The sequence below is a fragment of the Ursus americanus genome, chromosome 2 (assembly GCF_024610735.1).
Source record: "Ursus americanus isolate L20-20 chromosome 2, mUrsAme1.1.p, whole genome shotgun sequence".
Taxonomy (NCBI): Eukaryota; Metazoa; Chordata; class Mammalia; order Carnivora; family Ursidae; genus Ursus; species Ursus americanus.
Window position 1 is genome coordinate 106,739,312 of NC_142128.1, and position 25,267 is coordinate 106,764,578.

General features: G+C 39.1%; 1 protein-coding gene across 1 annotated transcript in view; it reads right to left on the bottom strand.

Moving 5' to 3' along the window:
• FMN2 (formin 2) overlaps nt 1–25,267 on the bottom strand; it is a 356,034-nt gene that overhangs the window by 158,473 nt on the left and 172,294 nt on the right. Inside the window, exon 8 of the mRNA XM_087859789.1 lies at nt 3,640–3,701. Within this exon, the coding sequence (XP_087715915.1) occupies nt 3,640–3,701 (62 nt within the window). The remainder of the gene's footprint in view (nt 1–3,639; nt 3,702–25,267) is intronic.

Consider the following 25,267-nt stretch of genomic DNA (forward strand, 5'->3'; position numbering starts at 1 on the left):
AATTCATGTTGCTTGTAAACATACAGGTACTTCCTCTACTTCGCTTGGCAAACCCTTGAGACCCTGGAGGAAAAGGCTCAGTTCCACCCTATGTGGCCCACAGCCCTTTGTCACCCTTAACCCTAACCAGTCTTAGACGTAACCGTATGCAATTTGACAATCACAGTTCTGTGCCCAGACTAATTTTTATTCCAAAAAAATGAAAGCGTGATAGTATTGAGTAGTCTAGAAAACTCCCTCTCCATCCGTTTGATGGTGACCAAAAGTTGATGTTGTTATTCGAATTGTTAGAAACCCCATTTATAGATGAGAATAAGGAAACGGAAGAATGAAGACCTACATCTCTTTAATTGTGGTGCTGGAACCTGAACAGAGTTCTTACGACTTTTTAACCCCGTGTTCTTTTCCACCGAAGAGCGCTACCCCAGGTCCTCCTGAAGGCTCTGCTCAGTTATCACCACAGTCTGGGAATTCTGTGCTTCTGCACAGTCCTTAGGGGAAGTGACCAGGTGTCGAGCCAGCTCAGAGTCTTGGAACCTCTCAGTGTCTTATTTTTCTAAAAAGGGTTAGATAACAATAGTATTTCTTCTTCATCAATCATAGGTAAGGCACTTAGAGGATTAAATGAATTAACACACATAAAGGACTTGGAGTAATGATTGGTGCATAATAGACGTTAAACTATTACTGTTTCTAAAAATTCAGGAAGTTTTAGGAACCTAAACAACTGAAAAGAAGGGATTAGAAATAAATGCATCTTGGGACACGTGGGTAGCTCAGTTGTTAAAGCAACTGCCTTGGGCTTAGGTCATGATCCCAGGGTCCAGGATGGAGTCCTGCCTCAGGCTCCTTGCTCAGCAGGAAACTGCTTCTCCCTCTCCCACTCTCCCTGTTTGTGCTCTCTCTCTGACGAATAAGTAAAATCTTAAAAAAAAAATGCATCTTGCATGAATAGGGAATATGTATTTCAATTGTTTCTTAATTTAGGGGGATTTCCTTGCTTTGCTATATGCATACTCATTCGCTAAGTGAGGAAGTCTTTATCTAAGGGTGTTGTATATTACTCAAAAAAAAGCACAAATTTTTGCCTCAGCATTTATCCCCAGAAAACTGAAAAACCTAACATAAAAACAGGTACCCAGTATTTTCTACTTAATGACGCACAATTCTTAAAATACCAACATTTTTAAAACCTCATTTACCCTTTTGAAAGTGTCAACCAAACTTTTTACATATAGCAGGTTACGGTCAATTATGACTGGGGTTACCAGACCCCACTGGAAAGAACCATTAATTATTTTGCACATGAAAACCTCTTGTTACTAAAGAAATGAAAATAGCACAAATAGATGTTCAATATAGATCATTATTTCCAGTGGGCATCAATCAGTTTGAACAGGAAAACTGTATCTGAAAACCACATGATAGTCCAAAAGAGGTTTTCCTATCCATTCATAAATTCATATAAAAACGTTTATTTAACAAGTACTAAATACTTCCTATATGTCCAATAATTCTTAACCCTAGATGCTGGGGATAATGCCATGGATAAAACAAATATTTCTCCCTCTTTTGACATGTAGTTTAATGGAAGTTAACTGGGAATTGGCATGAATTCTATTTGTATATGTTATATACAATTATCTATTATTCATAACAGATTAAGTTCCTCTACTATAGACGGCTGTTAAAGACATCTAGCCTGTTACTGCTGGGACTAATATTACTGTGAGCTGTCCCCACCATTGTGTTTTCCTGACACCATGAAAGCCTGAACCACTGTTTCACAATAACAACAATAAAAAGAAAACCACAAATTTAACCAGTTCCAGCTAATACTCATTCAACTTTCACAAAGTATGATGATAAGAAATTAGACACAAATTCTGGGTAGCTATCTAGTTTGTTCAGAGCTAGAAATTTATATTTCATGAAATTAATTCGCTCTGAAAGGCTGAAAACTACCAAATAAAATACTCTGAATCACTGCAAATTAAACTACCCTCATAAATATACTTGTTCCCACTTCTGTATTTGTTCTGTATATATTTCTGCACATGATAGACCAGGATAAGACATTCATATGTCTTCATATAATATACATACATGTACACACACACATATAAATAATGTGTATACCTAAGCACTTGTATATATGTATGTGTAATGTATATTTAAGAAAAACAGTTAGCCATATACCAACATCATACATCATTATGAAGTGTTGAAGCAATTACTTTCCCTGGTATTTCCTCATATCTTCCTCATGGCTTTCCTGGTTGGGGGAAAGTTGGTATCAAAGATTCAAGAGAAATGAAAACTCTCTGTATCTCTAAATGGATATATTTTAAATACCCATTTCACTGGGACACTAATACACTAAATACATATTTATTTTTTCCAGTTTTCCATCATGTAGTGACAACTACATAATCAACCATGCCAACCTCCCCTCTCAGTCTTCATTAGTGACTCCATCAAACTGAGCCCCTATGCTCACCATGCTGACCAGGCACCACCTCTACACTTAATCAATAGATTCTATGTGATGTACCACAGGAAATATTTTCTCCTACAGAGGTCTAAATTTCACAGGGGAGACCACATAAACATATGTTTTAAAAGTACCAAGTTCAACAATGGACAAGTAGTTCAAATACACTGTTCCCAAGGGAGTAGTCAGGGAAGAAAGTCTGCATCCCGTTGACCACGTGTATCTTCCAGAGCCAGGAAGTCTTTGACTTGGGGCTGAAAAGTCAAGGACCAACTAAGGCCATGCCCCTAAAGAGAACAGAGGCTTAAATACTAGGCACAGCACAGACAAGAGCAGAAACAAAATGACAAAAAAAAAGAGAGAGAGAGAGAGAGAACCCAGAAATACCAGGTACAAATAGGGCCACACGGAGACTTTCACCTAATTATAATCAGAAGTACTACAAAGGCCCTGATAAGATAATTACTCTCTTACTATGTGGATCAATGTTATTTAATGCCACGCCCCATCTAAAACCATTTCATTTATCACCACATAGATCACACTTCCCAAAGGCACTGACTACATCAGGCTACAGTCGTACTTCTCTATTACTTATACTTTTTTCCTGCCAACTTCAGAAAAAGTGCTGCTAAAAGAAAGCCTGAATGTCCCGCCACTTGGTCAAACAAACGATGCAGTTGAGAGAAATGGAGCCAGAGTGAATTAAACCCCGGCTCTACCACATTCGCTGTGTGATTTCCATCCATCTGACCTCGCTATGCCTAAACTTCCTCATATATAAAATGGGATAATAACTGAACCTCCCTAGAGTATTCACGTGGAGATTAACTGGGTTAGTGCACAGAACAATACTCAGTTCAAATTAACCTCTACGTAAGTACTGACTATTGTATTTCAAAAGAAGGGTTGTGAATGACCTCACATACAGCATACTTTGAACCACAATCTTTGACATTATGAGACCACACACTTGTCCAGGAGGTTTCCAAGAAAGTATTTTAACAAACTGATACTTAAGTAAATTCAGTGCTCCCAGATCAATTTTTCTTAAAGGACATTGAGGCGATGAGTCTAGATGTACATATTGGCAAGTATTGTGTATGTATTATATACTCACACATAAAATTCCTTCTATTACTCACATTCTCATAGAGAGCTTGAAGCGTCTCCAGATCAACCACAGAATTGTCCAAGTTCACAACAGCTGTGGAAAAAAAATACAAAAGAAAGAATATAAATTGCCATTTAAGCCAGCTGTGAAAAGATGTCTGACCATCTTGAGCAATAGTGACCGTCTCCAGAATAGTGTTCTAACTTCAATGCACCCACTTACTCCACTACCAAGACTGTGTCTGAGGAATTTCAACAGGGGTAAAGTGTAAAGCTTTCACTTGTCCCTCAAATACAAAATCCCATGAATATGACACAGTCAAAGGTCAAAGATAAACTGTGAGTCTGTCTTTCAAGGTCCAACTGTGTGAATTTGAAAAATTCACTGAATACTAGAAAAACGGGCAAATCACTCCTGTTACTGCCACATCTCATTTTGTGAGATAAATGCTCATAACTGCCACAATTCTTAGACTTACGACAAAAGTTAAATTTAATCACTAAACTGAAGGACTTAATATAAGAATGAAAGATACATTTTCTGTTACAATTCTTTAAATTGTTATAATCAAAGGACAATTCACTGATTATGGTATTGAGATTAAGACAGATATGCCCTTAAAAATCCATTCTTTTTTTTATACAGCTCTTTTTTTATCTAATAATAATTTTTCATTATGTTATGTTAGTCACCATACAGTATATCCTTAGTTTTTGATGTAATGTTCCATGATTCATTATTTGCGTATAACACACAGTGCACCATGGAATACATGCCCTCCTTAATACCCATCACTGCCTATCCCCAAAAATCCATTCTTATGTAAAACTTATATGCTTATGCTTATATAAGGAAGAAGTGTCATGGATAATCAAAAACTGCGAGTATGTTCTTAAATGCATTTGTTTTGGCCTGAGCAGCATTTTGGATTTTGGAGTCAGTTTTATAACTCAGTTTGGGCACAGATTAATCAAAAACTTTCTGCATTACCTACATACATATTAGCTGGAAAAGATGTGAATTTGCCCTGATCAGATTTGTGCCAAGTAGCCAATGAAGCTCCTATGGGATTAAAGATTTCTGAGAGAAAAATCAAAAAGTAGATAATCACAAATTGGTTAAACTTATTTTGATAATTGAGGCATTTTACACTGTCTTTTCTCTCAAAGCCTAAAGTACATGAGACGTTTTCTAGTTCATTCTGGCAAAATACCAAGAAAGAATTTAAAAAGACAAGTGGGAAATTGAAGCATATGACAGATGAGAAATCTAAGCAAGATAATTTAGCATTTCTATTTGGAGCTGGGAACGGAGCCCAGATTCATCAACAGAGATCACAGTAAGTAGAATACGATACTTCCACCCTAATAATATTCCACTATCTCCATTTCCAACAAATTATGTCTCAAATACCAATCTAAGAATTTGATTAAGATTTTCAGACAAATCTTTCACTTCTTAGACCACATAAAGCGAACATATCACAATCTGTTTAATGACTCAAAGTGGTAAAACTAGCCCAACTAGCTTTGACTGTATTTCAGAAATTAATTAAAAGGGATTAATAAATGATTTTCACTGGAGATAGTATAGCTATAATGTAACAAAATGCATAAAACCCAAATGAAGATAGCAAATCCATGTGTGAATTATCCCTTTGGATCTGTACATTGTCTAGGCCTTAAAGAAAATCTTACAGTGAACCCAAGATCTCTGACTTTGGAATTCATTAGATAATAATCCAGTATTTCTACATTCCTCTGGTGATACAGCAAAAGATTGATGGGAAAACAATGAAAGAAATGCCAGTAGTCAACTTAGTGTAAGATTTCATTGTCGGAACAAGGTAAAGACACAATAAAATCATTCATACTTAAGTCAAAACTCTTTGTAAAAGACACAATTGTCCTCTGACATTATCCAGCGTTTTAAAACATGTTATTATGTTATTCCTACAAGTGTTGCCCACATGAACCGTTGTGCGTCTACTGAGGCTTCTCATCTGTTTCTCTCACACAATGGCAGGTACTGAAGAATGTCTTGATAAACGTCATGTGGTCCTAATCATAGGTATATGGTCCTAAGTAAGTCCTCAAAAGTTCCTAATCCATGAAACCTCACTTTTTAGTCATCCACAAGGAAACCTCCATGGAAAGAAATACTGTTACTATTTTTCCACACAATTTTCTCTTGGTTGGCTCTGCACTTGAGAGATGCTGACACAATTTGATGGGAATTGCAGTTTTGAGAGAACAATATAGTCATGTTTGAGTAGCTGAAAATTAGAGAAGATTAGATACTGGCAGATGAATGGATGGAATGAGAGGAGTTCTAGATGGGAAATAAAGGCAAAAGAAGTAATTCGGGAAAGCTTAAGGTTATTGAGGTGCTATATTTACTCAATTTAAAATGCACATTTTAACATTTCAGAAATCAAGACTCAGACTAAAATTCACATCTTACTGAATATTTAGTGGTGTCTTCTAGTGCTCCCCCCCTTAAAATCTGTGTGTTTTCAACTGATAAAATTCTAAAATCAAGGAAATAAAACAATGCATCCACTCACGCAGTCAATAATATGTAAAGTATTCTCAGCATTCAGGGGCTATCCTAGCTTCCTACGTGGGTCAACAGCAACTTGAGGATGTTCTCAGTCACTCACTCAGCCTCGAAAGGCTGCAGACAACTAGATGTGCAGAGACCACTCCAATCAGCTTTCTACGTATGGCCATGCTGAGGAATTTATAGAATAGAAATAGAAACGCACATACATTTTTTAAGGCGGCAAAAGATTCAAGGAAAAAGCACCTCACAAATTCCCTGATTCCATGAGCAAAATTTCAGCCTTCTTTGAGACAAAAACATCTTTTTGGAGATTATTTCAAGGTGATAGTTCCTCTTTTCCCCCAAAAGGGAATACTATGTTTATGGGATGGTTTATTGATGTCGGAGGAACACAGAACACGGAATCAAACTTAACTGGGTTTAAATCTTTCTTCACCTGCTGCATCACTTCAATAAGTTACCTAACTTGACGAGTTCTAGTTTCTTTATGGGGGAACAGGGGTGAGGGCAAAAGGAAATCAAAGAAAATATTAGCAAGAATTTGGGTTTCGTAGGGACCAAAGACAGGAACAGGAGAAAGGATCCAGCCTGTAGTTGGTTAATGATATTTCCCTCTTTAAGTTTTCACCAAAGTTCAACTCTTCTGGCTCTAATATGTTTTATTATCTGACGCAAAGTTAAGCAAGTTCCTTTTTTTTCCTACTTGTGTTTTGTGTCCTCATAAACAAAAAAAAAAAAAAAAAATCCACCTGTATCTATTAAGGGGTATGCTCTCACCTGAACAATCAACTATCACAAATAATGACTGCCTGGCTTACAGCTACTGGGTATCATTCATCGAATTCTGTCTTTTTTACCTGGCATTTAAACTGTTAGGCATAAGACTTAGATTTCAGAACACAAATAAACCCCAAATTTGGAAGGATATTCAGTGATAAATCTTCCAGATCTTTCAGATTGCTTTATTCTCTAACATTCAACTAGGTGCTAATGTGATTATACTTCAGATTAGAAGCCGAACATTTCACACTCGTTTCTTCCTCTTTGCTCTAAGACTTTTGGGAGCAGCCACCGTTGTCTGGGACTCATCACACTTCCCACCCAGACATTCCCTGCAGGTCTACCAAGCAGTTTTAATTGTTTTCCCAAAAATATAAATAAATTTGTTACTTTGAATTTAGCCAAGAAGCACCTGTTCTGTTTTTATGTAGAAGAGAACAAGGACTAAGAAGGTGTTGAAAGGAAATTCTAGACTTTTTTGCATATTAGAAGATTATTAATTTATTTGTAAAGTACACAGACTTTCCAGGATTAGAACATATGAAGGTTTTTACCACTCTCTTTAAACAACCTATAAATAACCATGTGTTAATAATCACTCCAGATCGAAATGGATAGCATTTTTATTTTTAAGCTTAGACTTTTATAAAATGCCAAGGATGTGGTAATTAAGTACAAGAACACAGTGCTCTTTCTGGCTTTCCTACCAACAAGCTGTGAATTACTGCTCAAGTCCCTAAGCTTCTCTGAGACTTTATCAAGTGGGATAAAAACTTTTGTCTGTAGTGTATGTTTATCATGTGGAGAAAATAAGCAATTTTATAGTAAGAAGGATAATTCAAGAAGCCTTGGAATAATTTATGTAATTCATTTAAAAATGTGTATTATCTGTGAACACATTAGTTTGAAACTGGAGATAGGGCTGGGAATGTGTTAGATTAAAATTAGGTTCAGGATTAAACATTTTTTTTCAGTAATCAGAAGTTAAGACCATAAATAGTTCTTTAATCCATGAACTCCACTGGTACACATTTGCTGGTAGCCCATGCACGCCTCGTTACAATGTTACAAAATGCACTCTTCGTTAACCACAATGTTGCAAAATGAAGAGCAAAATAGCCTATTTTAGAACCAAGTAGTCAAGTTAACCTAAGATATTAAAAATATATCAAAATGAACTATGCTGACAAAACAAAATCTACTTCCTTTTGACTTTAAGAAGCTGCATCACATAGGATTCTAGATCCAACACGGGAAATGATGGTACGCTGGACATGACCCTGGGCACACAAGCACGTGAACACGTGACAGGCACATTCCCTGGACGCTCGGGCTTTGCTATTCGCGCTGCTTCTCTGACACCAGCAACACGGGCGTGTTCTAACACCAGGACGCCAAACCACTCACAGACTAGAGGGTAACACATCGGTCTGAATTTCTGCATAACAAGAATCCCGTCTCTGCGCTTCCGATCAAAAGAGTGCATAAAAGGGAAAGCACAGTATTTTAAGAGGTTGTGTTAAAGGAAACTCAGTAAAACAAAAATTCACAAAACATGATTAGCCGAATTCATAAATGAGTCGTATATTTGGGCAGCCAGATGAAGCAGTTCGCTTTACTCGTGTAATTCAATACGATAGAATTACTCTTACTGAATGCAATACTTTAAGCCATGGAACACTGCTACTGCTTGACTTACTCTTGTTTTGTGTTTTTGTTGTTGTTGTTTTGTTTTGTTTTGTTTTTTTAAGCTGGGCTCTCCCCAGGGGGACAGGACAGCCCTGAGGCTGCTTTTGATGGCCCCTTCCCTCCATTGGCCCTGAACATTTATTTACTCCAGTCCCAGTGGTTCTTGCCTCAATCCCTCTCTCACATGACCTGCTACCCTGGAGGTAGAGACCCCTAAAAGTAGAAAACCTCATGGTGTTTATTACCAAGAATATTAGTTATCAATTTCTGCACGGCAAATTACACTAAAGCTTAGGGCTTAAAATCCATTTTCGTATTATCAACAAACACAGTATCTGTGGGTCAGAAATCCAGGTGCAGCTTAGCTGGGTGCCTTTGCCTCACGGTTCTCGTAAGACTTTAATCACGGAGTCGGCTGAGGCTGGCATCTTCTAGGAAGGCTCCGCAGGGGGACCCATTCCCAACCTCACATGGTTGTCGGCAGGATTCAGTTCCCGACTGGAGGCTTCAGCTCCTCACTGTCTGTTGGCTGAAGCTGAGCCTCAGTCTCTTGCCAGATGTCTCTCCACAGGGAAGCTCACAAGGAGACAACAGGCTTCCTTCAGCGGAGAGAGAGGGGGCGTGCGAGGTAAGGCCACGTTGTCTTTGTGACCTAGTCTTCGAAGTGACATCTCATCTCCTTTACATTCTAGTCATTATGAGTCTCTAGGTCCAGCCCACACACAAGAGCATTAATACCAGGTCTTCGGAGGCCATCTGAGAGGCTGCCCACAACCCCAGGTTGCTAACTCTGGCTCTTTGTGGCTTGGATTTCAAATCTCAACTTGTGGTTCTCTATTATTCTCTACCATGTATTAATTTTATCCAAGTTTTTGTTTTTCTATCTGGTTCTAAGGGCACAGAAAAAATGGGGAGGCATCATAATTTACCAGAAAGAAGAAATGCACGAGTCAGGAAATCTGACACGAATCAACTGAAGTTCCTAGTCTCAGTGAGATTATCTGAGGCATGATATACAAACATATGGAGACATGAGATAATATTGACAGACCCTTCCCTATAGAACTACACGATCATGCCTAATTTATTGTTGTGTCCCTCACCATATACAGAAGAACCTAGTACACAGAGGCTTGGAAAAAATCTTTGAAAAAATCTTTGTTGAATGTAGACACGTTGAAATAGGCTGATGTTAGTAATTCCTGAAAATTAACTGTACCTTTAACTTGACTGGACAAGCTGAAAATTCCTTGAGCTCAGCCTGATTGCTCTTTCATAAACAAATAACTTCATTCTAGATGACTTTGTAGCGCAAAGACATAAAACACAAAGATAAGACTACATGGTGTCCTATCATCATCTGACAAATAGTGTTGGGAAGCAGAGGGACACACTGGGCTCTGAAGTCAAACTGGCTCCACCACTTCTCATTATCTGTGTAACACACGGTGCCTCCATTGGCTTGGAATCTGCAAAATGGACCTAATAAAAGCACCCGCCCTATAGGATTCTTGCAGGAAATTATTCCAGTAAAATGCCTAGAAGCGGTACCATGCTGATGGCAAACACTCCGAAAATGTTGACTGTGTTTCTTGTTACCACTGCCCCTTTCACATTCCTATGGGAAAAATATTTTACCAATCTCTCTCCAAATCAGTATTTTGGGAGATTTTAGACAAACTAGGTTGAAAACATTGTCAGCAAAAAGAAAAAAATGACAAATTCACTTGTACCAATAGTAACATGGGAGACTAAACATGTCTCACCCACAGGGAAACCATCAACACTGATTTCGGATAAGGTATATGGGAAGGGAGCAGAGGGAGCAGAAGCTTAAACACAGAATAAATGCAAATCAGTCTGTATTTACAGTTCATGCCCTCTTCTCACTGACAGAGTAAGAAGGAGTGTAAGGGCTTAGAGAAACCAGCTTTACCCCATTTGAAATTCAGAAGCCACAGGAAAAGCCAAGATGAGTTAGCTTTGCAAATTGCTGAGAAGCAAAGCAAAGACCTTTGTTCAAGTAGAAACTCGTCTTAAGTAGCAGAGATCAGAAGCATCTCTCATTTAAAATGGTTCCAAGCTTGTCATCATCTCCTAGCCACTGGGGACCAAAATTTTCTAAGAGATCTCTTTAAGGAATTACAAGGGACTCATCATTATACTTTCAAATTGGGAAAAAGGACACATGTGAAGATAATTTCTATCTCACTGTACATTTCAGTGGAATTAAAAATTTCACCTTTTGGGGGAAGAAGTTGCTGTTCACTTGTCTGACAACGTTTATTATCTCTTTTGTAAATGAACTATAAACCATTTTGGGGCTCTGGAGATAGGAGCTCCTCTATCACAATCTGGCGAAGTGGAAAGACATTCACGTATAAATATACAGCGATGTAAGCACACCACAGAACTTGTGCAAATGGGAGACAGATAATGCAATTGTCAAGTGGAAAAGAACCTCAAGGTACCAGTTTGAAAGTGAACAAATAATAGTATAAACCCTAATAGCATTGAACTGTGATATACACGTACTGATGGAAGCATCTTTGACTCGACAGCAGACACGCATCCCGTTCTGCTCTCACCCAAAGTTCCGCTCCAACCATAGTAAAGAGATTTTCTAAAACATAAATTCAGGGGCGCCTGGGTGGCTCAGTCAGTTAGACATCTGCCTTCAGCTCGGGTCATGATCTAGGGTCTTGGGTTCGAGCCCCGCATTGGGCTCCATGCTCAGCGGGAAGTCTGCTTCTCCCTCCCCTTCTGCCCTCCCCCACACTTGTGCTCTCTCTCAAATAAATAAATAAAATCTTTAAAAAAAAAACCCATAAATTCATAAGGACGGAAAGAAGGGGTGGTGACAGCAACAAAATACGGAAACTAATTGTACCTAATTCAGCAGACCTGCAAATGAAGAACCCACCACTGTCCACAGGAGTTCTGAACCCCAACTCAGAAGGCCAAGGAACTGGCAGCAGCAGAAAGCTGTCCAACTGAGGGTAAACGGGGGAGTCCCAGAAACAAGGGCTTCTGGGTGAATGGTATCTGTCCATCAGTTATATCTCCATTCCGAAAATGCCCTCCCCAAGTGTGTCAGGTTTATTTTCTTGAGAAATTACAACAAAGTCTCTGGGCAGAAAGACACCAAGCACAATTGTAGGCAAGGGCACTACACCGAAAACATGGGCAACACGTGCAGTACTGCCATGTTGAAGACACAGCTCCTCTTCCCCCACCAACCCACACCTCCAGCCAGCTCTCATCCTCCATTTGGGGCCAGAAAACTGTCAGACAGACCTTTACTCTCTCAGGCCAGAAACTGGAATCTCTGGGGAATCTCACCACCCCAAGAGGAAAGAACAAAAGACTCCGGTGTTTCCCCAACAAATAATGTACCCAGATAACAATACACTGAACTCAAAGTCCAACAGCGTGTTAAGAAGGCTCACAGCTTCTCACCAGCTCTTACCTCTCCCACTTTTAAGCCAGGACAGCCAAAGATCAAGTCATCTACAGAGTGCCTCTAACGCAGATACTAGAGACCAGAAAACAGGGGAGGAACACACACACGCACGCACGCGCGCGCGCATGCGCGCACGAAAACTCCTCTGTCCCTTCCTGAAGTATGCCAATACCCATTGTCCCACATTCTTCTCTGCCCTTGTCTTCTTAATCCCACCCTACTGAGATTTTGCTCTGATTACTCAGTCACCTGTGATTTCAATCCAAATGCACATTTCTCCAACCTCAGCAGCCTTTGATACAGTGAGTAATTCCTTGCTCCAGATACACATGCTTAATTTGGCTTCCAGGACGCCCCTCTCTTCCTCTTCCTCCTGCTTGCAATGCTCCCCACTCTTCATTCTCCTTAGCTGGCTCCTTCTCTCCCCTACCTCTTATTATTGAAGCTCCCCACTCTTCATTCTCCTTAGCTGGCTTCTTCTCTCCCCTACCTCTTATTATTGAAGGGTCTTAGGGCTTGATCCTTTCACCTCTTCTCACCTCCATCTACTCTCCAACCTTGGTGATCTCCTCCAGTCCCATGACAGATTTGGAACATTTTCCTCTCTAGCCTCCAACCTCCTTCCTGAACCCCCTGCTTATAGAACCAACAGCCTTCTCAGGTAGCTCACCTGGAACTCTAGGGGTAGACCCATGCTGCCCACGCTCTCCCAGGTCTCACATGATGGAGACTCCATCTGCCAGATGCCCTATCCTTAACTCCTTTCTTTTGCTCCCATCCCACATCCAGTACATGACGAATCCTCCTGGTTCTACATCCCAAATGCGTGCAGACTATGACTTCATCTCCTCACTGGCGTTGCTACCACCCTGTTCCCAGACACTCCCAACGATTGCCTGGATTACTGCAACACACTCCAAACTGGAAAAGGAAAATGATTCTTCACACATAAAAACAGCTATCATAAACAGAAAAATTCATTAGAAGGTATGGCAAATAAATGTGAGAGTATTGCCCAAAAGTACTTTAGAAAGAGGAAAAAACATTAGGAACAATAAGCCAATTCAGGAAGGTCAATATCGCAATAATAGAGGAGTTTTAGGGAAAAAAATATATTTTTGACCAGGTCCTGAGACGAGATCCCATACACTCCCTTCTAACCATATTCTGCCGGATATATGGCACCTGGCTCATACTCTAGTACAGCCAGATCCCCACCCTAGTGATCTCTGTAGTTACAAAATTCATTCATGATGTTGCCTAGTCCCCCAAAAGTGCTCTTAAAACTTTAGGGACTCTGAAGCTAGAAGAGAGACCATAGGTTAGAAAGCCTTTTCAGCTTATTTTCTCTTGTAAGCTTTTGCCTAATAATAGAAATATTTCCCTCTTCTTGCCCAACTAAATTGTTGGTTCTCTCCAGGTTTTGCAAAAGTAACAATGTGCGGAGGAATACATACATAGGTGAATGAAGATGTGCAAGAGTGACTAACACAAACTGGGGACAGTTGAGGAAGGGAAGGAGATTTTTAAAGAGAGTATCTAGATCCTGGTGGAATTAAAGAGGAATAAGAGCTGAATTCCAAAACTTCTGATGTATTAGGAAATGAAATGAAGGACACAGAGTCAAGGTGAGAGAAAAAAATGTCATTCGTCATGTTGTTTATAACTTAGTCCCCCCCACCTCAAGCTTAATCGTTTGGCTCATTTTAGACTATTGTGGGGAGTGATGTCTGCCATTCAGATAGAGTGTAGCAACAAAGACATCTGAAATATGAATAAATTCTTGACAATTAGCCACTTGATAATCTGGCAAAAGCACTAAATATATTTGCACTGGTTAAAAATTGTTTTCAGCCATAAAGGGAACATCTGAGTAAATAATGACTTAAATAAAATTGAGATAGGTTGGCATTGATTCAGAAAGTTTAAAAAAAAATAAGATTAGGGACAAAAAATTTTTATGGTCTTTAAATTCCTATTCCTCATGTGGAAAAACAGTTGCTATAGCTCCATCCATCACTTTCACATTCCAGGCAAAATTGAGGGAAAAGGAAAGCAACAAGAAAGTATATGCAATGCCTATTAAATATGAATTCTTAGCAAATTTCTACTTATGTCTCACGAGCCAGAATAGTTTCCAATGGTTACCTAAAATGGAGGGGAAGCTGAAAAGTGTGAACAATGTGGACAAACCACTAGCTCTAACAAAACAGCAATTTCAAGCTCCAGCCTCAGTTATCTCTGAAACATTCCCTAAGAACCATGGCTCATAATGACACCCTGACCTCTTGTTTGAACCCTTTAACATAAATACAAACCACCTGATACATTTCAGATATTCCTTCTTTTGTATAGAATTATGTGCTCTTTGCCTCCAAGGAGATTTTAAATAGCCTGAAAGCAGGGATATTGCCTTGGATATCATCGGCTCACACCAGAGTGTTCTACGTAGAGTAGAAAACTCAGAAAAGCTTATAGTCATAAAAACAAAGTCATCACTGAACCTTCAGAGAGAAGCCATGATAGCCGACCTTAAGAAAGAGACACTACCAACCACGTATCTGTGCTATCGGTCCCAGCAATCCACGAAGCAGCCACACCTGAGGAAGCAAAAGCCAGATACTGGCATGGGCGGTGATATCCGCTGCCGACAGTACTATAATCATAACCATCCACGTGGTAATGAAGGAAGAAAACGAGACATAAGGAGTAACAGGTATCTCCAGAGGAAGGAGGCTTCTCTTCCTCCCTCACGACTGCAGTCTGTGGTGCACGCAAACAGTCAGTGTTTATGCTCTCAGGAATTTCTAGCACTGCTTTATGTGTCCTGCCGGGAAGATATAAAAAGCAAACAAGAGGGGGAGAAAACAGTGTAGGTAGAAATGTCCAGGGCCATTATCCTTACATTTTTATTTGAAATTCAATAAAGCATAGAAACCTTTGGTGCATGCCTGTCATTGTACAATCTGACGACAGTGGAATCAAGAATCCTTTATAAGGAAATACTGATGTGGTAATCCCCAACTGAAAATCCGCACACCTGGGGAGTCACTTAAAAAACTGTCAAAATGTATTATTTAACAAAAAATTCCTAATGATGCAGTCAAGCAACGCTAAAGATTTTTGTTTGGTTTTGCTTGGCTTAGGTAACCAAACATCTCTAACACGTTAAAAGTCTAACATTTCTCCATAACGTAATAAAAAACTAAAAAAAAAAAAAGAAGAACTGACTAACATTTCTCAGAGAGGAAAATCCTTGGTACCATAGTCACCTGAATTTCACACTTGATAAGAGGATGAAAGGAAACACTACGTTTGCAGTGTTCACACACCCGACCACCGAACGTGCTTGAGCACCTGGGCTTGTCAACCATGTACACCCAGGCACGCCTGTACTGTGGGAACCTTGCCAGAGGACATGTTGCTACACGTTTTTAACATACATGGGAAACACACAAGTTCTTGAATAATATTTCAAGTAATTCTAGATTATCTAAAGACCATAATAAATTTAATGGCTAATATACCAATAGCATTCTTTTATTTTTTTTTTAAGATTTTATTTATTCATTTGACAGACATAGAGACAGCCAGCGAGAGAGGGAACACAAGCAGGGGGAGTGGGAGAGGAAGAAGCAGGCTCCCAGCGGAGAAGCCTGATGTGGGGCTCGATCCCATAACGCCGGGATCACACCCTGAGCTGAAGGCAGACGCTTAACAACTGAGCCACCCAGGCGCCCCTACCAATAGCATTCTTTTAAAGATTCCAAATTAAAATAGTGGCACTCCATTCCTTATATTTATAAGACTTCTAAATTTTATTATTGCTCCTTCCATTCAAGTCCTTGGTCTAGACATTAATGTATTTATTGAGAGGCTTTAATTTACTCAAATAAGTCAAAAGTTTGATTTTTTTTTTACCAAAATTACTTGAAACATTAAACCTCAGTGCTTTGAATTCACACCGACCTGGATTAAAAACGTGGATCTGCTAGTGTATGGTCTCCTGGGAGAGACTTGGTAAGCAATCTCAGTCTCAGTTTATTCACATGTGAAATGGGTCTATAATGGTGTTATTACCTCCCTCAAATGGTTATTGTCAGGATTAAAGGTAATTCCTCTACTGCGTGGCTATCGTCCTTGCTATCGCAGGCACTCAAAAATGGGAGGTTCTTAGTTCTCTCTAAATGTCTCAGTATCATATACACATTTGTAGAAATTATTACTCTTACAAAACCACATACTTTAGAAATGAAAATATATTTTATGTTATTGTTGGACCTTAAAAATAAAAGAAAAGCAGCGTATCAGCTCTCAGGTCTACATACAGTTGGGCTAATTCTCAGATGTGCTGGAGGCTGAATTCAAGTACGTGAAGATGTGCAGAAAGACAAGGGGGGAAATGGGTTCTTTTCAACCCAGCAAGCAGCGTATAAATCACCCTCTGGGCAGGAAACACACAGAAGTCAGTACTGTCTGACACCGAGGGACATGGTAACATCTGTTTACTACCCATCACACATAAAGTAACTGCCATTAAACAGTATAACATTGAGAGGGAACCATTTAACTGTAAGTCAAAATGCGTTCACTTCAGAAATTAAACAATGACAAAACGTTTGTATTTATCTGCAAAGTAAACAGTATCTTCTTGAAAACATCATGTATTCCTTCTCTGAATGAGTACTCGTGGAGCTCTAACTCCGGGCCGGGCAGTCTCCCCCGCCCTGGGAATGCGGTGGTAACCCTGACAGACACTTCCTGCCCTTGTAGCGTACATTTGATTAGCAATTAAAATGATGTCTGCCCTAGAAGGGAAGAAACTTGCATTTTTATAATAGCCTATTAATTTAGAAATCATATACATTTATACTATCTTCTCTTTTCAGGCAGTTTAACCTGGTGGGAATTTGTTGTAAGGTACAGACAATAAAATGCCAGAATTCTATAGATTTTGTACTTAGGCTACTGGTACCTCTCAAGCATACTTGCTTCTTCAAGGATAATGACATAAGTTACTGACTAAGTCAGTAGGCTTCATACACCTACAGGCCTTGTTTATAAGAGCCGTACAAGTTAAATTGTTAGAGAGCAAATGCGTTTTGTTTGACTCCGTATGTCGCCTTCTTGTCTAGGCAGGGGGAAAAATGGATACGAAGACTGGAATCCTTTTGGAATAAAATCTTTAAATGCAAACATGATTGCCATTGGAGACTGTTTAATCTCGCGATATTGTATTTCATTTCTGGTTTTGAAGAGGTTTGTTGACTTGACCATACTGGGTACAACTCAAGGCTTATCTCAACTGTTTAGATAAGATTTATTTAACTTTGGCAGGTGACAAAATCTAGGGTGTGGAATAAAAACAGTAGGGGGAAGAAACGACTGGCATATTCCCAGATGGTATTTATTTCAAGCATGGTGTACAGATGAGCAGAGTTTCAAACAACGCACCGCACTGCGTGTGAAAGATCCACCATCTGCTGAACGTCTTCCGTAAACCAGCGCTGCAAAATGCCCTTTATTGGGCATAACGTACTTCACCTTCTTGCTTAGGTAAACATTTATGCTCTCGTAAAAGTGAGTCTCCCGGGAAATAGGACCCTAACTCTGATCACATTTTCCACTGCTTTCTAACACATGCTGTGAAAGGGGGACACTTAACTTCTATTTTGAATGCATGCATATACATTGCTCCAGAAGTACACAATCTATCAGAAATTCAAAGTGCCTTATGCTGAGAGAACTTCTACACAGGCAATGCTCATACTTTGTTCAGTGTAATTCCTCACAAACATGCCTGACTTCCAAAGAAACCCTGAAGAGAAAGCCTAAATTTGCCAATGCAAAGATTACAATTGTGGTTTAAAAAAATCATCTTAAAAACATTTTACTTAAACACGCACCTATGTAGCTTCCTCCGAAGAACATTAAGTTGTGAACGTACATGACTGAGAATATGAGGGCTTCATGCCAAGAAGTGACACATTACGGTAATGCCTTTCATTGTACCACAGACATGACCTCGACTAACAACTTCTGTCTTGTGACTATTTTGCCAAAAGCTTAAAAATACGAAAAATCAAAAGAATACACACAATCCTTATATTCCTCTAAAAATAATTTTGTGGTTTCCTCACCTCAACATGTAGTTAATATGTACAAATACGTGATACACTAGTTTATATGTGTGTTAAGTCATATTTTGTCATTGGTTCAGTTAATGAAGGTTTTTCCTTCTTCTCTTTTGATGTATGTATTTGTGTGAGAGGATTAGTGTAATGTTTCATTGCCAGGAATGAGAGATCAGTTGAATATGGGGAGGAGTTCCAAATACTCTGATTTTTCTGATGTGCTTTTAATGAACAGAAGTTTCTTCTAAGTAAAATAGAAACTTTTCAAATACAAGACGGAACTGCCTCTGCTCTAATTCTTCCGCTCAGACTTGGAGCCTTAATACGTATCGGTAGCTGGTGAATGGTAAGGCCTCTGCTGGAGGGATCTTCCTCCTCCTGTCTGCTGTTCTGTCACCACACTGACCATTCTCTAGACTTCAGTAGTGACCACCCACTGCTCAGGGTCAACATCCAGTGACTACAGCTCTTCTGCAACCACGATGCCTCACAAATTTTGATTTAATTCAGCAAAATGCATCTATTCTTCTCTTCTCGTGGCTTATAAGAAATTTTTTTAATTAAAGAAATCTGTTTTCATGGTCAGACCTCCCTGACATCCCTTGATGACTGGCAATGTGTGCAAATAGCAAAACAGAGGGTGGGGCATCAGCATTTAGAAAAGCTTTAGACGGGAGCCATTGGTGGGAGAAGAGGTTTAATGTACGCTGGGCACCATGAATTTTCACTACAGTTTTCTTCCATCATATAATACAAGTTGCAAGTCTCTTTCCCACGACTAAACAAAAATTACAGTTCAAAATGAGAGTGCCCTATGAATAAAAGATGTTTCTTCAAGATTCCACCCAAAGAACTGAACTAATATTTAGAAACTCTATCCACATTCCCATACCTATTGGTTCGACTGACCAGGAGAAAGTTTTTCCACCATCATAATAATTCGCTAATGTCTTTTCCTTAGCTGTTCCTGTAGAGAAATAATCCCATGAAAAATGCAACCATTAAAGCAAAACAAAACAATGCAGACTTCAGATTTCACAATTCTCATACAAAAAGATTCTTTTGTATTTTTGTTTGTTCCTTACTTTCAAAGTGTACAGAGTCCAACTGTATCTGTGTAGGGGAAATGGTTGCTGGTAGCTAAAATGCTTTGCCAAAGCAATTAAAAATGCTCCCAACTGAAATCATGGACCTCATTGTTCAAGAAGAAGCAATTTCCTATTCCTAGATTTCCCAGAGAATATCACATCTCGTCCACATTCTCCTCTCTTCTAACCGAGGAAAGAGGAGAGGAGGTGTATTCTTCCTCACTAGCCAGGCTACCGCAAAGGAAAACCCATCCTGTCTTGCAGAATTCCTTTCTGGCACAGAATGAAAGAGTTAGAGATCGAGACTAAAAGTTAACTCCCCAGACTACATCATATTTCAACAATGTAAGCCTTTTGCTAAGTATTCTGAAATTACTACTTGAGGGTATCACAGATGCTAGAAAACTGATGTCATTTCCTTGTGACACCCAGACCTTTTGCTATGTGCAGCAGATGATGGGAATCTTTCATTCCAGAGATTATGGCTGAGATAAGGACGATTGACAGTTGGTGCTCTCCTTACTAGTTTGCCCCTTTCTGCTGCAGTGAGACCAGGAGACCAAAATGTCTGTTTGCACGGTTCCAAGTTAAACTTAAAATAGGGCACTGAGCAGCGAACACTGTAACATACACATATTGTAATTGGAATTAGGGTTCAGAAAACAGCCAATGAGTGAATTTGATTTAGAAATAAAAATATAATTTATCTCAAAAAGGCAAAGCGTGCTGTTTTAGAACTATTCTAAACATCTCCAACACTTCAAAACATACCAGAGTGTGTTCAGATTTAAATGAATATTTGGGTTTCACTGAAATGAACTCAATATTCTTAAATTTATGTTTTCTGCCAAACATCTCTATAATTCAGACACCTTAACTCAGTTAAATAAAATAAGGTTAGCAGATCTACGTATTTAATACTGAGTGCGATGCAATCTTTTTTTTTTTTTAATGTATGAAAAGTTTATTGATGTGGCTTTCAAATTCAACATTGCAACTAACTGTTAGGAAACTATTCGTTGTTGAGTTTTGGTGCAGTGTTAACAATAATATCTACCATTATCTGAAAGACTAATAAATACTCCTCTCTTTTCAGCTACATATCTGTGTGAAGACAGAGTTTCTTCATACATTTCAACCAAAACAACATATAACAACAGAATAAATGCAGAAGCAGATGAGACTCTGGCTGTCTATTAAACTAGATCATAAAGAGATTTTCAAAAATGAAAAACAATTTTGGTTGAAGCATATATAATCTTTATGAAACACATTTCCATTCTCCACTAATTAAAACTTTTTAAAGGAAGAAAGACCTAATAGAACTGCACTGAAATACAGTAGTCCAAGAGCATGGAGCTAATAGGTCTAAAACAGATTGATAATAAAATTTTGATTTTAAAATTAAGAATGCTGCGAATTAAAAGAAATTTGCTTCCAAAAGAAATATCAGCGTGGATACCATAAATTACTCAATATGTATTCTCTTCCAAATGGCTGTTATGACAAATTCTCAATGTTACCCAACAGTCCACTAAATAGTAATCAAATTTTCTGTTTGTATTTAGTTACTAATATTTTGTCTAGGGACATAAATATTTCAAATTTATCTTCACATGAGTGTTAGCAAGTCAAGAAAGCTGCTCCTGTTTATGTTCCTCTTTATGGAAGAAATAATTAATAGAACCAACGGCTTAGTGGAAATAATGTAAAAACACAATCTGATTTTAAACAGCTTCCAATTATCCATTTTCTTAGGGAACAAAGCTTGTTGAACAAATGAGGAAAAATAAACCTTGCATTCTGCCCTCTTTCTACATAGAACCACCAAAAATATATAATATGTTCAATATAAATATATTTCTCTTTGTTCTTCATTTTCCATTTGATCTAATTCCTAACCCATCCAGGATAGCCTAAGCAACATCACAGTGGATTCAAGTAGGATAGAATCCTGAAGGTGCTGTGAAAGCTCACGTGATTTCAGGAATCTGAGGACCATAACAGCCTCGGTATTGATTTCTCTTCTCCTCCATCGACACTTACTCCCATCATCAAGATGCTGATGAATCCCCTGCTTATCATCGGTCTGAACTTCTCTAACTCTTTTATTTTTTTATAATATTTTTTTATTATATTATGTTAGTCACCATACAGTACATCCCTGGTTTTTGATGTAAAGTTCGATGATTCATTAGTTGCGTATAACACCCAGTGCACCATGCAATACGTGCCCTCCTTACTACCCATCACCAGTCTATCCCATTCCCCCACCCCCTCCCCTCTGAAGCCCTCAGTTTGTTTCCCAGAGTCCATAGTCTCTCATGGTTCATTCCCCCTTCCGTTTACCCCCCTTTCTTTATTCCTTTCTTCCCCTACCGATCTTCCTACTTCTTATGTTCCATAGATGAATGAAACCATATGATAATTCTCTTTCTCTGCTTGACTTATTTCACTTAGCATTATCTCCTCCAGGCCCATCCATGTTGCAGCAAATGTTGAGAATTCGTTCTTTTTGATAGCTGAGTAATATTCCATTGTATATATGGACCACAACTTCTTAATCCAGTCATCTGTTGAAGGGCATCTCAGCTCCTTCCACGATTTAGCTATTGTGGACGATGCTGCTATGAACATTGGGGTGCATATGGCCCTTCTCTTCACTACGTCTGTATCTTTGGGGTAAATACCCAGTAGTACAATGGCTGGATCATAGGGTAGCTCTATTTTTATCTTTTTAAGGGAACTCCACACTGTTTTCCAGAGTGGCTGTACCAACTTGCATTCCCACCAACAATGTAGGAGGGATCCCCTTTCTCCACATCCTCTCCAACAATTGTTGTTTCTTGCCTTGTCAATTTTTGCCATTCTAACTGGCATAAGGTGGTATCTCAGTGTGGTTTCAATTTGAATTTCCCTGATGGCTAATGATTTTGAACATTTTTTCATGTGTCTGTTAGCCATTTGTATGTCTTCATTGGAAAAGTGTCTGTTCATATCTTCTGCCCATTTTAGGATTTGTTTATTTGTTTCTTGTGTATTGAGTTTGAGAAGTTCTTTGTAGATCTTGGATACCAGTCTTTTATCTGTAGTGTCATTTGCAAATATATTCTCCCATTCCGTGGGCTGCCTCTTAGCTTTTTTGATTGTTTCCTTGGCTGTGCAGAAGCTTTTTATCTTGATGAAGTCCCACAAGTTCATTTTTTCTTTTGTTTCTCTTGCCTTTAGAGATGTGTCATGAAAAAGTTGCTGTGGCCTATGTCGTAGAGGTTGCTGCCTATGTTCTCCTATATGATTTTGATGGATTCCTGTCTCATATCAAGGTCTTTCATCCATTTGGAGTTTATCTTTGTGTATGGTGTGAGAGAGTGGTCAAGTTTCATTCTTTTGCATGTAGCTGTCCAATTTTCCCAGCACCATTGATTGAAGAGACTGTCTTTTTTCCACTGGATGTTTTTTCCTGCTTTATCAAAGATTAGTTGCCCAAAGAGCCGAGGGTCCATTTCTGGATTTTCTATTCTTGAACTTCTCTAACTCTGAACTTACGATTCTTAACGCCCAACACCTCTACTCACATGTCTAACAGGAATCTTAAAACATAACATGTCCCAGGTGGATCTTCTGATCTTCCCTTCTCAAACTGCCTTTTCTTCCATCTTCCTTGTCTCAGAAAATAACAAATACATCCTTGTATTAACTAAGGTCCAAAATCCTGAGTCCTCGCTCTTTCTGAGTCTACATGTAATCCATAAGCAAATCCTGTTGCCTCTACCTTCAAAAAATATTCCAAATCTGGCTACATCTCACCATCACTACTGCTATCACTCTGGGGGAAGCCACCATTGTCTTGTGTCTGAATTACTGTGACAGTTTTCTTCTGGTCCTCCTGCCCATCCCCCTTGACTCCTTCCTCCCTCTATCCCTTATTATCTATCCAAACACACCCCAAACGTCTCTTGCCCTTGATCACTCTCTCCAGAAACACTCAGCAACTTGCTGGTCCTTTAGTGTGCCAGGACACCAGCACCACATGGTCTCTGCTTCTTCTCCCAACCATGCTCTTCCCTCTGACAGCATGGGGTTCACTTTCTCATTGAGGCTGTTCCTGACTGATCCCTTACCTCTCACTCTGTGCTGTTTCCATTTCCTGCTTTTGTGTTTTTCTTCCATGGCACTTACCATACCATTTGACAAACCATACATTTTGCCTTTTTTTTTTTAAATGGTTTTCTTCCCTGCTGGAATGTAAGTTCCATATAGCCATGTGCTGCTGTTGCTGTTGTCTTGTTTTGTCTTTTTTGTTCTCATTTTTATACCCCAGTGCCAGGAATGGAGCTGGGCATAAAGAAAGTACTCAGTAAATATCTGAGTAAGTGAATAATTAAATAGGGGAAGAAATAAAGAAAGGAAGGAAATAAGACAGTAGAAATGAGTGAATCAAGATCCCCCTGATATAAATTAAATGTCAATCCTGACATCTTTATGGTAAGAACAGGGGCTAATGGTTATAACAATATAATTCATCACTCTAATACACTCTGACACTTATATGAAGACATGTTGCTAAAGTGATCATAGTCTTTGAGTGCATTCTCCTCCTTATCCCTTTAATTGGTACAGAAGTTGGGCATAGAGAGACACTACGCACTCTGTAGCTTTCTCTAGCAAAGCATATCTGAGCATCACCTAAATCATAGAACTGACAGAAGACAGGACAGGAAGTGATAATAGAAGGAATTTTAAAGCAAATCCTCCAGTATCCATCAAGTAACGTCTTTGCAGCTTTCATGACAGGCTTTCTCTCTCTGTGTTGCTTGATCCCGCCCCCACCCCCACACACCAGCACACACAGTAGGAATGAGTGCTCTAGCTGAAAGGAGCTACTAGAGGACAGTGCTGTAAACGGCAATGAGAGTCGCTAGCTGGTAGACTGGTGCTGTAGTGATTAACCATGAAGGACAAAAGTCATGCACCATTTTCTCCAGCTTAAGTCACTGATACAATTAGTACCATTTGAGAGTTCTTAGGAAGTACAGCACAGGGCTTCAGAGCCCAGACTCTGCAACAAGACCACCTGGGATTAAGCCACAGCTCAGCCATCTGCTGCTTGACTTTCTTTTGCCCCGTCTCAGATTCTTAACCCTAAGGTGGGGATAATAACATTACCTACCTCATAGAGTTATTGCAAACCCTACGGCAATGACTTTATGTGCTGGCCAGTATTATTATTATCAGCAATTGTACAACCTTAACCTTAGAATCATAAATCTTAGAATTAAAAACTTGCAGATAATGTCTTTGAACATTATGTTCAATTTAGAGTTCTCTTCACAACAATGTAATTCATAAGGACTTCAGACTGTCAGTGACGATGAAGAATCCTCTTAAATTTCACCATTTCCTTCAAGGAGGCTGCGCATATTCCACCGCGGCTCAAACCAGGGGAAAATCATGCCTTTACAATCCGTCATGGAAGTGACGAAGCCCATATGGGGAGTTGGGAGTTGCGACTTTTCATTGCAAGGCCTTCTGTACTATTTGATTTCTTAATCACATGTAAATAATAATTGATTGAAACTGCCTAATAGATTTTACAACAAATTCAGAGGTATTTGGCTGAAAACTGCTACTGGGGAAGTAGAGATCTTATTGTACTCATTTGACTGTGAGGAAAGAGGTAAGATAGTCATCAGCATGAAATATCATTACTGCAGTCATGCTCAAAGATAGCAGGCCATTACGTAACTTTTTAAGCCATTTTATCTGATGTCTTGGCAGACAGGACTGATTATATTTCTGATTATATTTCTAGAATGTACCTAGTAGGAATAGGACACAGGTGGCTCCTAAGGGAAATGTGGAAAGTGCCAATCCCTCCTTCCTCTCCTCATCTCTAGTACTCTCAGACCCTCACTTCATCTGAAAGGATAAAGAAAACCA